At 29.2% G+C, this 13,942-nt stretch overlaps 1 protein-coding gene across 4 annotated transcripts in view; it reads right to left on the reverse strand.

Annotated features, from left to right (window-relative positions):
• LOC117162006 (putative aminopeptidase-2) overlaps positions 1 to 10,382 on the reverse strand; it is a 73,286-nt gene extending 62,904 nt beyond the window's left edge. For 2 of the 4 annotated variants that reach the window (XR_013058130.1, XM_076617611.1), the window contains exons 1-7: positions 10,115 to 10,382; positions 6,553 to 6,671; positions 5,718 to 6,126; positions 5,285 to 5,440; positions 3,671 to 4,139; positions 1,945 to 2,180; positions 14 to 387 (exon numbers count right to left, since the gene is read on the reverse strand). Coding sequence is in view for 3 of the 4 variants with exons in the window: in XM_076617611.1 (XP_076473726.1) it covers positions 14 to 387; positions 1,945 to 2,180; positions 3,671 to 4,139; positions 5,285 to 5,440; positions 5,718 to 6,126; positions 6,553 to 6,637 (1,729 nt within the window). In the remaining variant the exon portion in view is untranslated. The remainder of the gene's footprint in view (positions 1 to 13; positions 388 to 1,944; positions 2,181 to 3,670; positions 4,140 to 5,284; positions 5,441 to 5,717; positions 6,127 to 6,552; positions 6,672 to 10,114) is intronic. The other 2 variants (XM_033343816.2, XM_033343815.2) reach the window with 2 other exon arrangements.
• Between the last annotated feature and the right edge of the window lie 3,560 nt (positions 10,383 to 13,942).

Here is a 13,942-nt window from a genome sequence, read left to right on the forward strand (position 1 = left end):
AAGCAATACTCACCAGCTGATTGAACATTGAATATCACCCATCCTGAAGATTTATTAAGTTTAATTGTTCTTTCGCCTTCATGTTTCAACCAATATGCCACATTTACTTGATTGAAATTCATATTTTCTTGAGTAGTCCACGTAATGGGTATCCACCATTTCACGTTGATAGGTGTGGATTTCATATTCCTCAACAAGAAACGTTCTTGCTGCAAAGTAGCCTGACCATTTTCAATGAAGACCTTTACCACCGGAAATCCGGCTTGTTCTGTCCACGTGGACATAATTTCTTCGACAGAAGTACCAAGTTGTATATTATTACGATTGATTTCAGCTTGAAGTTCCGACCAGAGATTTTGTGGTCGCGCCACTTTTTTTTCTGCATTACTGGAATGAATGCAAATCATTGTACTTAGATTACACGTTCGTATTTATAGAAAAACTAGTAATAATATTTTAATGTGAGATTTCTGAAACTATATTTTCGAATTTATCGTTTTGAACATATAGGATGTTCTATTTAAAATACGCTACATATTTACAGCAGTGTACAAAAGTTACTAACAAAGTAGATTTTTCACTTTAAATCGAAAAAAATTTTAACTAATAATAGACATGAGAGCATGACGAGTAAAAGAAATTTAATTAATTAACTATAAATTATTTAAATGACATTTCATATTTCTATTTAATTGCACTTGCAAGTGTTAAATTTTATTAGTTGATCTTATATAAGTTATTACAACTGTAAATTGTTTGAAATATGTTGAAATATACGTTATGAATGTATCTTAATATCTACTATAACTGTAATTGCTTGACATTCGTTAAAAAAAAAAGACGAAGGAAGAATCGATAAACATTTCTGAAAAAATGTTATGTTATAAAAACGAATATATCTTAAAGTTTCTTCGCTGAAATTGTATAATTAATTTCGGAAATAATAAAAGATACAGCCTTGAACTTAATGACATAATGAAACATTATTACTTGTGATTATCTCTTATCGTTTTGTGGTGGCACTCAACAGAAAATGCCACCACTCGACACTAACTAGTGTCGGACGACGGCAGCGCAGTGGTTAGCGCCTTAGGTCACGAACGTTCGGGACCCTGGTTCGGATCCCGTCGACCGGAGTCCGATTTTTCTTTTACGCATCAAAAATGGAAGAAAAACAGCAGTAGCCCATCAAGCGACATCTACAGCTAGCAGCTACAATTATCACGGACAACGCCAAAACCCCTCAAATTGGTGACCCCGACGTGATCGGCAGCGAAAAGAGGTGTGACCACGATAGCGCTACCGGGACTTCGATCATCGCGAATCTAAGATTGTGGAAATCTGGAGCGAAACCATCTTCAGCAAAACCTCGACACCTCACTTCCGATCGGCGATGCAGGTGACTGGAGACGAGACGATGACCAAGCCAGGAGTGATGTGGCCATTGCAAAGTTCAATGGGCATCACCACCAGCACGTCATACTAAAAAAGAGGAACAGAGGCCTATGACCGCACGCCCCCCCCCCCTCATAGTTTTCCTATGCAGCATCATCGTAATGGAAAGTCAGTCGTTTGACGCAAGTAGATGGCAACTATCACTGATTCGAGTTGCTCGACATCTTAGGCAACCATCGTCCGAACTTGTATCGCATTGAAACGCATCGATCAGAGTTCGAACTTGCAATCGCGAACCGCGAACCGGAATTAGTAACCGCGAGCTTTACACCACGTGTACACACAGAATATATTGTTAATAAATATTTGTCGTTAAATATATTCGAGTGTTTCTTCAGTACCTATCACGCCCATCGCCTCAGTTTAAAAACTTCGTGTTTCATTGATAACAAAGTTATAATTATTTAATAGTTTTATGCAACTATTTATAATTTTAATATAGTCTCTTTTATAGTTTACCATACTTGTTATAATGAAATTGCTCATTACTTGTTCAAGTAATTTTGTAGCGTAGCATCAAATACATCGGATCCAAAAACGAGATTCATCATTCGTAGGATACTGGCTCCTTTGTTATAAGTAATAGTATCTCCCACTCCGCTAATTTGCGATGAATTTGTGACGTTCCGCGTCATTGGTTGAGAAGACTCGATAGCATCAGCTGCAAGAGCTGTTTGATGTTGCTCCACGAGGAACTGATCTTCCATGTTCCATGATTTCTCGATCTACAAAATGGATTATTTCTAATATCACGAATAGTATAGGATAGTCAACAGGTTATTGAATAATGAAAGGATTTAACAACTAGGAAATGAAAAAAAAAGTTTCATCTATATTTTTCATAATACAAGTTAAATATGAGATATAATGATATAATGGTTTAAAGATACCACGACCGTTAGACCCCTAAAACTTTTTGATTATACTGCTCACTATTATCTATTTATGAACATTCTCATTTGAGCAAATCTTAAACAAATTCTTATTTTTATTAGATATTGTAGCATGATCAAAATCGAAAATATGGAAGAGAATTGAGTGGCACAAAACATTTTTAAAACTTATTCTGACAAACACGCAAAACTGAAACCTTTATTTAATTTCAATACAAAATTTTAGAGAATTGAAGGTTTCACGAGAAGTGGATGATAATGTACGGCTTGTTGCTTCTCTAATATTGATATTAAAAAGAAGCATATACTTTAACATGACATAGTTAGAACAGGGAACAAGCTGTTAGCTTTATAGATTCAGTTTTTTGAAAAATAGTTTTGTGAAAAATCAAAGAGTTACTTAATGTTGTGACCTTTCTGGTCATTAATTGATATTTTTGAAATGTTTAATTCAAAGATCAAGTAGAAATGAGAGATGTCTGTTTAAATGGGATTCATTGATAGTCTATTTTAAATTTCAAAATTGCTTTCTTTTAGTTGGCTGAAAATATGATTTAGCATATATATACTCTATGTTGTTCAATTGAAATCAGTCAATACTCTGCTGATCATCATGTACGTATATTTACATTGTTTGTAAATAAAACTATTACATTTTACTATTGTTACTTTACGACTAATAACATATCGATTAAAGATAGTGATAAGTCTAGTAAATAGATATATTTTCTATTCCAATTTAAATTAAATTTTGAAAAAATTTCTTCGATCTTTGGATTACACGTATGTTTAATTAAATCTCAGTATAATAAAATTTGTTCATTTGACTATTTGATATTTATCGTAAGGAAGTTGTATTACTAAAAGATGTAGAAAATTCTATTAAGAACATAGTTATTTTTCACACTAAAGCTTTACTCGAATTTCGGGTCAGGTTGGGATTCCGAAAGATTGTCGACTTATAAACTTATTGGGGTACCCGTTATTTCACGACCCGATTTGGGGTCTTGATTCAAAATGTAATTTTTTTGTCACCTTGTGCTTGAAGTTAGTTGAAGCACACTAAAGTAGTACACACTCGGTATGAGTGAGAAAATGAAGAAACCCTTGCTTATTTATGATTAGTGTCGTAGAAAACTAAGACTGCAATTTATAGAAGAAAGTACGAAAATTTCACAGAGACTAACCTCCTTTATTTGTTACAAGAACCTTATAGTAATTATTATAAGAACAGTCATATTGGGAACGTATTTAATCAATTTTGGAGTCATTGTATTTAATTAACTGCAAGACTAATTTAACTAATGGAAAATTGCAATTACCTGTGCTGTGCCAAAGTATTGAAAGTATCTTGCAAACGCTTCGCTCAACCACAAGTAGCTCCACCATTCTGGTGTAACCATATTTCCAAACCACATGTGCGTTAATTCGTGTATAATCACAGAGGCGATGCTTTGTTTCGCGACATCAGATGTCGAGTGTTCATCATATAACAATCTGGATTCACGATAGGTAATAAGACCCCAATTTTCCATTGCACCGGCTGAAAAATCGGGTACAGCCACCATGTCCATTTTTGAAATTTGATAATTTTGCTTGAATCGCTTCGAGAGATAATCAAGACCCTGCATGCCAATGTTCAAAGCATATTTAGCTTGATCAATGGCGTTTGGTTTAGCCCACACTTTAAAATTGTCTACTTTTACGGGGCTGAAGTCCGAGATAATGAAAGCTACCAAATAGGTCGACATAGGGATGCTTTGCTTGAATTCGTCCCAAAATGTTTCATTTCTGGAATCATCAATTGTATTATGTGAATAAATTGTACTAACTCCTCAGTATCCACCTTTATAAATACATTTACTGTCACATATTCTCTTGGAATTGAAGGAATTGCTGCAGTAAGGAGGAAACTTCACCTTAATCAAAATCAAATCACTTTTTAAAATGTGCTATTTTATAATTAACTAATATTTACAGTAAAGCACCTCTTCACGTTTGGATATAATAACTTTAAATATGAAACTTATTCATCTATTTCTTTTCGAATAAATACAATTTAATTATTGGAGCAGTTTCCTTATTGTTACCAATTCTTCAATTTTAGATTATTAATATCACGTTACATTTAATATACGTTTAATCCCTTAATAGTACTTAATAGTTTATCTTCACTGAGATTCTAGTAAAGTGAACGGTTTATCCCAAGCATAATTCGAGCGGAGCGATCAGGAAGGTACTTGTGAATTTCAACATGTTTTTTTAAACATTTTTTACCATGCATAGAAGTATTTTAGAACATGAAATGTTATACATTTTTGTGATCGGATTTCGTAATTTCATTACACTGTTTTATTAAATATTAGGTTATTTTCTTAAATTGTTAAGGGGTTAATCCTCTAAAACCAGAATTTACTTTCGCTTTTCAGTAGAAAAGATTATGATTTATTAGAATTGACAATTTTTAGGAAAACTATAACGGTATTCTAATAAAATATGATACCATGTTATATAACGTTAGGAAGTAAGAAAAATAGAAAATTTTATTCAAATGACTAATTGTAAGTTAATAATGTTACATTATTATGTATTAGATATATATGTAATGTGATCAGCATTAAATAAAGCCAAACAAACTTATTTTTAAACTCAAACTTCAAAACCTAACAAAATTATTACTCTTTTACACTTTTTTCTTAGAAAAATTCAGTCGAATCACAATCATTTACAGGTGACGAAATATTTAATACAGTGGATGAATTGATATTATAATTATCAATTATGAATTACAAGGAAAAGTGAATTAAGTGAATATTGAATATGTTCTTCCTAAAGATTATCTTTATCATGTATCTCATGACTTATAGATGGTAGTGTAAATGAACAACATCTTATGGCATTTAATACTTTTTTGTAACATTGCAAATGTTACTTACGCTTCTATGCTTCTGTTTAGCGGCATATTGCTCAAGCAAGAATATTCTGCAGGCCTCAAAATTCTGACTATATATGTTGCCTTGAAGCTTGGTTCGTCGAAACAGGGAAAAGCATGTCTTGCATGCGTTGTTTGGAATTGTGTGGAAGCGAGCCACCTAAAACCATTTAATGTCAACTTCGATGTATGTCTAGTTCTCTTTATTTTTCTTTTCGGAAAGCTAAATTTTTAAAACAGAAAGTAATATCGCACAGAAAATAGCTTTTGTAGAATCTAAACTAAATTCTGTATTATTATAACTTTAAGTTACTTTTTTCTAATTTGTAAATGGAGAGATATATTTGAAATCTACATAATAGATTACGTTCAACCTATTTATATAATAATTTTTTAATGTGATAATTAATATATTTTGAAGCGCAATAAAACTTTACCTAATTTTTCCATTAGCATCGACATAGGAGCTTTTGTAAAATCCAGTCATGTCGTCCCTAAGTGCACTGACATATTCAAAATTGATCGTAATGTTTGTTCCTGCACTAAGGACTTTGCTTAGTTTAATTTCGTATTTTTCCGTTTTATTATCATACGCGATCTGCGTAATTTCTTCCTTCTCAAAATCAATCGTAACGGTCACCAAATTTATCTGCATTCGTCCATGGTGAAGTGTTATAGTGTCCGTAGACTTTTGTAAATATGCACTAATATGTACAATTCCCTTGAATTCAAAATTATCTTTTAATTTCGGAATAAGTATAATTTCATAGTTCGTAGGTATGATCGTTTTTGGCAGTCGATAGTCAAGAATGGTAGGTTCCTTTGTATCATCTTGTGCATATTCTGCTACACAATAAAAAATAATTTTATTACTATTAGCATTAATAGTTAATTGAGAAGAAATATTACAGACAGAAAAAATAGTGAAAATGTTAAGTATTTAGTCAGGAAATCATGTAAATGATTTATTCATGTATTACAAAATAATTTTAAAATTAAATTAGTAATTACAGTGTAGTAATGGTAATACATAATATAATATATATAAATCTTGATGTTTAATTATAAGTTAGAATAGACTTGCAATAGTCGGAATGTAAAATATAAATGTAATATAATAACAATCAAATTATTACAATGAGAAAATGGATTTTTGTATAATTTAATATAAAAGCTTACTCATATCAGTAACACATACAATAATATTAGAAATCTATAACAAATTGTATAAAGTGCAAATTTTGCAAAATTATTTATTTAAATTTCAATTACCTTTATCAACGGTGTTTGTTGCTTGATATCTAGCATAAAGTAGAAAAAAGACAACGATCGAAAATTGGTCTCGGAATAAATTCATGATGACGTGACAATATCCTCTCTTGTTATTAAACCTATGTCAAATATCAGAACATGTCGATATACATGTGTATTTTATCATCGATTTAAAGCAATTTATCATAATAGATAAGAATAAACAAATGACACATTTCATAATTAGTTGAAAGTTATACATACATATTTAAATATCAACGTGACAAGTACAAAATAATAAAACATAGCACATAAATAATATATTGCAAAAATTAATTCTACTTTGTTTGGATATTATTATTGTAATAAATGAAGAAGTAACGTCAATTCATAAACTTGTGGAGGAAGATAAACTACGTAAATTCTACATATTTTGCATTCATTTTTAAAATTCATAGTTAACTCAGTTATCTTTTAAACATACAAATTGCAGTTTTTCATAATTATATCTGTGTGATTTGAAAAGAAAGATATAAACCTTTCTGTGAATTTATCTAAGAGTCGCTAATAAAGGAAACTTGAAAACTTTGGCTAAGAATGAGAAACTTTTTGTATTAGATAAGAAACACTTTGTCGAAATAAAATGTAATATAGGTACTTATCATTATTATCCAATTATTGCATATTTTCTTTGACGAATTACTTACAAAGACTCTAATTCATTTTACTCTGTTGTTTTAAGATATTTATTATGTAGGTATAAATATCTTAACATTTTAGTAATTAGACATTAGGAATTTCTATGGAATTTTTATTCACGAAATAAAAAAGGTATTTTGATAATAATTAATTTTATGTATATGATGAAACATATTACAACAAATAGATCGAAAAGATTTACTGCTTTATTGTGAACGTTTATATTGTCTGTTAAAGCCTGTTAAAATTTTAACTTTTAACGTAAATTTAAATATTCTATAAATATATTTAGTATGGAACTAGAAATATAATATCTAAGTTTCTGGAAATTTCAGGTTATTCATTAACATTAAAACTATCCTGAATTTGTGTTCTCAGTAAAAAAAAAATGATTAGTGTACGGTAGACAATGGTAGGCTTTATTAGTTAGATTAAGGAAATTAAAAATCAATCAAGCAAATTAAAAAAAAATCTTCTTTGATTAATTAAACTAGAGTTTACTCATGGTAAATATTCAAATTTTTCTAGGTTAAATATATTTCAATTAATTTAGGTAATAAATGAAGTTAAACGCAATTATTTTGACCAACACAACATGTTATGATTTAATATTATTAAAATTATGTATGTACAATTTGAAGCAACAACTATGATATATAACAAAATATTGATATTTTGTCATTTCAAAATATTATTTCTCATTTTCAGGACAAATTACATTTATTCGCGCTTATCTATATAAAAAAAAAAAAAATAAGTGTAGCATTATCATGTATAATAAAGATAAAGAGAATAGATATGCACAATGATGACAAATAATCTGGTAGATTTTATTACCTTAACACCTTTGTATTCATAATAGAAATATCTCGAACTCACGAGTTCATTTTTACATATTTACAGAACTTGGTATCATACGACTCTTTTAATATGACGCTTTGCACGAAATATTTCACATCTTTTTAAACCCTTTATATTGTTAAGCAATTATTTACCTTTCTTCAGTTTCAAGCAAATATAACTGTTCCAAGATTTTTGAGTAGGAGTACATGTTGCCATTCTATCATGGAATATTTTACGTAAAATAGGAATAAAATAATAAATTTATTTAAAACAGAAGTATTTTCTGCTTTTTATCGCATTGATAGTACATATTACCATGGCTAAGTATTCGGACACTTAGACAGTCCAATCAAACCATTGATATTTTTATTACATGTATTTTCAACATCAAGTTCCATATTTATGTATGTTATTGTAATAAATAGCTGACACTTCATAGAATCTATATGAACCCCTAGAATGTGGTTGGAAACACATATTCGACTCTAAGATTTCAATCTAATAATCTATCTAATGCTTTTTCTAAATAAATTCCACATCAACTGGGGCTAATTAAAAAAAGAGTATCAATATCGAACAAATACACTTAAAAGTCACTTAACTTAAGTGCTACCATAGAAGCGATTTTCATTCATCTTCAATTACTGCTTTTTTATTTATACTAATTTATATTAACCAATATTTTTATCGATACTCACTAACTGTAATGCAAAACTTAGATTAAGGCGATTTGTTTGAACAAAATTTTATATCCAAATACACTTATTCATAGTTGGGTACTTGCGAAATATTCTATCTTAATCGTCAATTATTGCAACGAGAAAACGATACATATTTCCTCTAAGTCAAATTAACAAGTTCAAGTTCCTAGATACATAGTACTTCGTCTAAAGTATCACGTAATTTTTTTATCAAAACTGTAACGCCGAGATTCCTAAATAAATAAAAACGACTTTACAGAATTCGTAGATTAAATTTTTATAGTGAATCTTTTTTTCATCGTGGAATTTTTCTTACGAATACAAAAAACTTCTTGTACAGTATAAATTTATTAATCGAACTAATTAGTAATTGTGTATACGTTATATTGCAATTTTAAGTAGATGTTAAGTAGATGTAGATCAAGGACATTTTCTTTTTCCTTTTTGGGAATTATTTTCTTCATCTTGTTCGGCAGTTTTGACAATATTGATTGTACCACTCACAAAATTAATAACAAATAGGTGGCGTAGATGGAAGTAAATTCATAACTGACCACCTCAATAAAATATAGTTGATAAAATTCAGTATATTTTCTTCACAAATACACAAATAATTACAAAATATACTCAACTTGCAATGAAAATAAGAGAAATATTTTATGGAATGTATATCTATCTTATGGAAACAAGAGAACGTGATAATAGGTTTTAAGTTCAAATAAAATATTATTTTGGATAGGAAGCTAAATTTCGGCAAATAAAATATGTTTATTTTTTCAAAATAAAGTATAAAACAAAATATTTCAAATCTGTACTATAGATGTATTTATTTAAAATATTTTCTAATAATGAATATAGATTATGGAGTGATAATATTAAAATGAGAAGAATCCCCAATACCTTCAAATTGAATTTATTTATTTTTTTTTTAGCATGGCTAATCGCATGTAACAAAGTGCGTCATTCAATGTTTTCATCATTAGACTACTCCGTCGCGGACAAAGAATCAATCCAGCGAAATTAAATAATCTTTCAACTGGAGTAGACGACGGAATCGGCGTATTATATTTTAAAGAAAACTGTTTCATGTATTTGTATTTTGCGATAGATTTGAATTTGCAGATCTCTATCATTTATATATTGCAATAGTTATAATTCTACAATATTACTATTATTGACTTATTGCTTATCAACAATACCACCAATGGGTTTTTCCATGACCGAAAAAATCATATGTGTCCACATCTTCATATATTCATAAAATATTTCTGTAATTGTTCGTATACGTATTGTTCGTTGGTGAGCCACTGTGAATTAAGAAAAAGAAATTGTTAACTTACGTTTCCCGACGAATTTGGATGTTTTACTTTTGTCTAACGTTTACACCGGTAAATCTTCATAGTCACATTCGTCCCGTGGAGAGACTATCAACGACAATAGCAGAAGTGGCCGTTTCGAAAAGTGAAAATCACTTGGTGCTATAACGATGTTTATCGCAACTTCTCTACGGATACAGATTACACAGTTTACGACCAGACGCGATGCGCGACACGTTACTTCTATCAATATACGATATTCGAGAAGAAGTGTGATATTTCTACAAATCTTTCGGCTCTATGCTATTTTGCATTCTATTCTCTCTTGCGTTATCAACTTGTTTTGTTTGACCAATCGTGTACTCATTTGTTATGTAGCACCATCGCTTATCTTATCGACGACCTGACCAATGGTCGGTATTGGTATTTTATTTTACGATAATATCCTCGTTTTGATATCATCTTATAGACTTTACCTAACAGAGATATAAATATTTTGAGGATTTTTCAAACGTTCTATTCTTTTTTCTATTACACAATCTACCATTAGGATGTTTTAAATTAATAATTAAAGAAAATAAGTTAACTTGTCGATAATTGTACGTAGAACAGTATGTCTCAAAGTCAATAATTTTGCATCCCCTAAAGTGTGGTTTAACCAAATGACGTAGCTGTGACAAGAGTATTGTCGGTGAAAGAAAAATTCTACTACACTTTTGGTATGATGATATTCCTTACAAGACCATTAAAATCGGTGAGGTGTGCTCCATTCAATGTAACTTATATATACATGTAATTAACAACTCGTCAATTTTTCGGACATAATAATTCCATTATATTATCCTCAACACTACTACTCCTACAACAACTCTCGAATTTTTATATTTCAATCCCATTATCGCTTTAACAAACAAGAAGGATTTAAAGTGGTTTTAAGAAGGTGTTTAACATAAAAATTGAAACTAGAAATTATGTGTATCAATAAGAATTTCTTTATGTTTTATTCTAATTTGAAATATCTCTCAACATTACTGAAAAACTGAAATCATGCACCAAAATCAATTAGTATCATGGGTAAAAATTTATCCAAAGACTTTGCTGTATCTAACGTCTTTACAGTAATAAATGTGTGTTTTAGAGGAAAAGTAGTTTTCATTGTATATCTACTTTAATAACATAAAAAGAGCATTACAACTGTAGTGTGGATAAAAATTTATTTATAGTAGTATGTATTAGTATGACATTAAAAGAGCGTATTAGTTAAAAATTAAAGATTTCCCAATTTTTGTCGTCGTTTCATTTCTTAAAAATAAATTACCTATACTTGTACCATATTTATACGCATTTGTAAGGATTAGATTGACGTAACTAAAATTGGAGAACGTTGTGTAAGAAGGGACTATTGGTCTATAATCAATATATATATGTTTGAATAGATGCCGACTATATTTTCTAAAATATGAAGAGAACAAAGTCTTTCAAAAGTTATTGTAATTATTAGTTCAAAGATAGCTAATATTAAAAAACTACAACTAAAACTTCCAATGCAATCTCTATAATTTATTATTATAAACTCTTAATCCAGAAAGTTCCTTTACTGATTTATAAAATAAAATACATAATCTTTATAAACTTTTAATTCCGTGATTATAAAACTTTCTGATCAAAGGAACACTCAGTTATCAGAATAAAAATGATTTGTAACTATAATGCGAGGAATGACTTATCAACGAATTATGAGGGAAAATATTAATAATCTGGAATTTTATGTCTGCCAATTGATTTTCTATATAGAAAGAAAAGCTTTATTATTAAATGATATCTCCTAAGCCTTAAAGCTATACAATCGACTATTGTATTTACTCAAACGATAAAGGTATAAAGCTTTCTCGCGTATGAAATCGTTTTCTAGTATTATATTAGCATGACGAATTTTTATCGAGTAACTGGTTACAATGACGTAATTCTACTTTATACTTAACTCTTATTGAATTATAACGTCTCGTTCAATTAATCAAGCTAATGTTTACACAAGTCAGGATTCACGAGGGAACGATATTATATATAGCGTAATTGTAAATGAAGGCTTTAATAAGTGATATTCATCGATGTAGCCGTACAATACGTATCCTATAGAAATAATCCTAAACTTGAATTGTAATAATTATTTGCAAACTAATATTCTAATAAATCATGAACAATATTTCAACTGTTTGTTATACCGATTTTCATCACTCATCGGCCGTAACAATTAAGTAACAAGTTCATGCCGGTAACCTAGTTTCCAGTTGCTTAAACTCATATAAATTAAGTAATTTGAAAGAATACCTGCAAAATGGATGGATCCTTAATTAGAAATTTCTATAATCGCAGAATTAAAATGTAATAAAACTCAATTAATGTTAATTAAGTTGGATTTGATCTTTGCACATGTAAATGTAACATAATTTGTCTGTAATTAATATAAAAGAAAGGGCAGATAAAAACAGATAAAGAATGAAATATATGAATAGAAATTATTTTATTAAAGATAACGTGAATTTTAATAATGAATTAGTTCGTCAAGAAAGAGTACATTACACATGATACTCTGTTTTTAGTATTTGTGTAAGACATATTTGATATACAATACACAATGTACCTTTGTTACAAACAGTAGCTACCTATATTTGATTTATTTATTCAAGATTTATTTTAACCAAGCACGTTAGTTACGTATACAGTGTGGTTCACGAATCCGTCGCTATAATATTTTAGGCACTTGTGACAATTTGACAAAAAACATTTTATATAAGATTTAATCACCAAGGAAAAATTATTTTTCAATGAATATTCAAAACAATTTGTTGTTAAATTATAGTTTGATAAATTGTGCCTGCAATATCATGGCCACCAATTCGTGAGCCACCGTGTATATTCAGTTAGTTCATCATTAATTTGAGTAACATATAAATAATAAAGTAGAAAATATTTAATAATAATAAGACCATCATTTTGCATGATGTTCATACAAACAAGTCCACATAATAACACCATAATTTCGTATTTAGCCAAATCAATACCTTTCACCCCCCTATTCTAATACTATATTTGTTTGTTCTAGAAAATTCGTATATTCAAGATATGCTAAATATCTTCAGATATAAAAAATATTTGTTATGCAGATTTAACATTTAATTGAAATTATTTATAAGTATATAAATACTAAAAATTATTTATTTAATTTTATTTAGATTCTTTGTTTGTATGAACGAAACGATACGGATTTTAATGGATAATTAATTTTACCGTTACTTGCTGAATATGTAAGTACTTATAATCGTATGTAGTATCTCAAATTCGTTTGGAACTTTTTTCTTCCCGTTCAACTTGTCGATGCTGTCGCCCTCATGAATGTTGGCATAACTTTTGAACCATGTTATTCCTATATTCGAAACTGTTATACTCCCATTACATTCATGAAGTAGTACCAGAAAATACAAAAAAAGATTTAAAAGATTGATGATGAGAACAATGGAATTTTCATTCTAAAATGTATTACATAAAGTATGTTTGCAATAAGTATTTTCAATTTTGAAAGCATAATGATGAAAGAGATAGATTACTACTGCGTTATTCGTTTTATATCGATATCAATACTAATCTCCTGTTTAATACCAAATAAAATTGCTTGCATAATCATATTGAAAATGCGTAGTTAAATGATATAATTTGAAAGCACTTTAGATTGAAAATAATTGTTTCATAATCAAATGTACGCACATTATCAATTTTCTGACGATTATGGACAATAAAATTTCAGTTTTATCTGACAGAACCATTAATAAAATCAAGTTTCAAGTTGCGTCATTT

This window comes from Bombus vancouverensis, chromosome 1 (assembly GCF_051014615.1).
Source record: "Bombus vancouverensis nearcticus chromosome 1, iyBomVanc1_principal, whole genome shotgun sequence".
Lineage (NCBI taxonomy): Eukaryota > Metazoa > Arthropoda > Insecta > Hymenoptera > Apidae > Bombus > Bombus vancouverensis.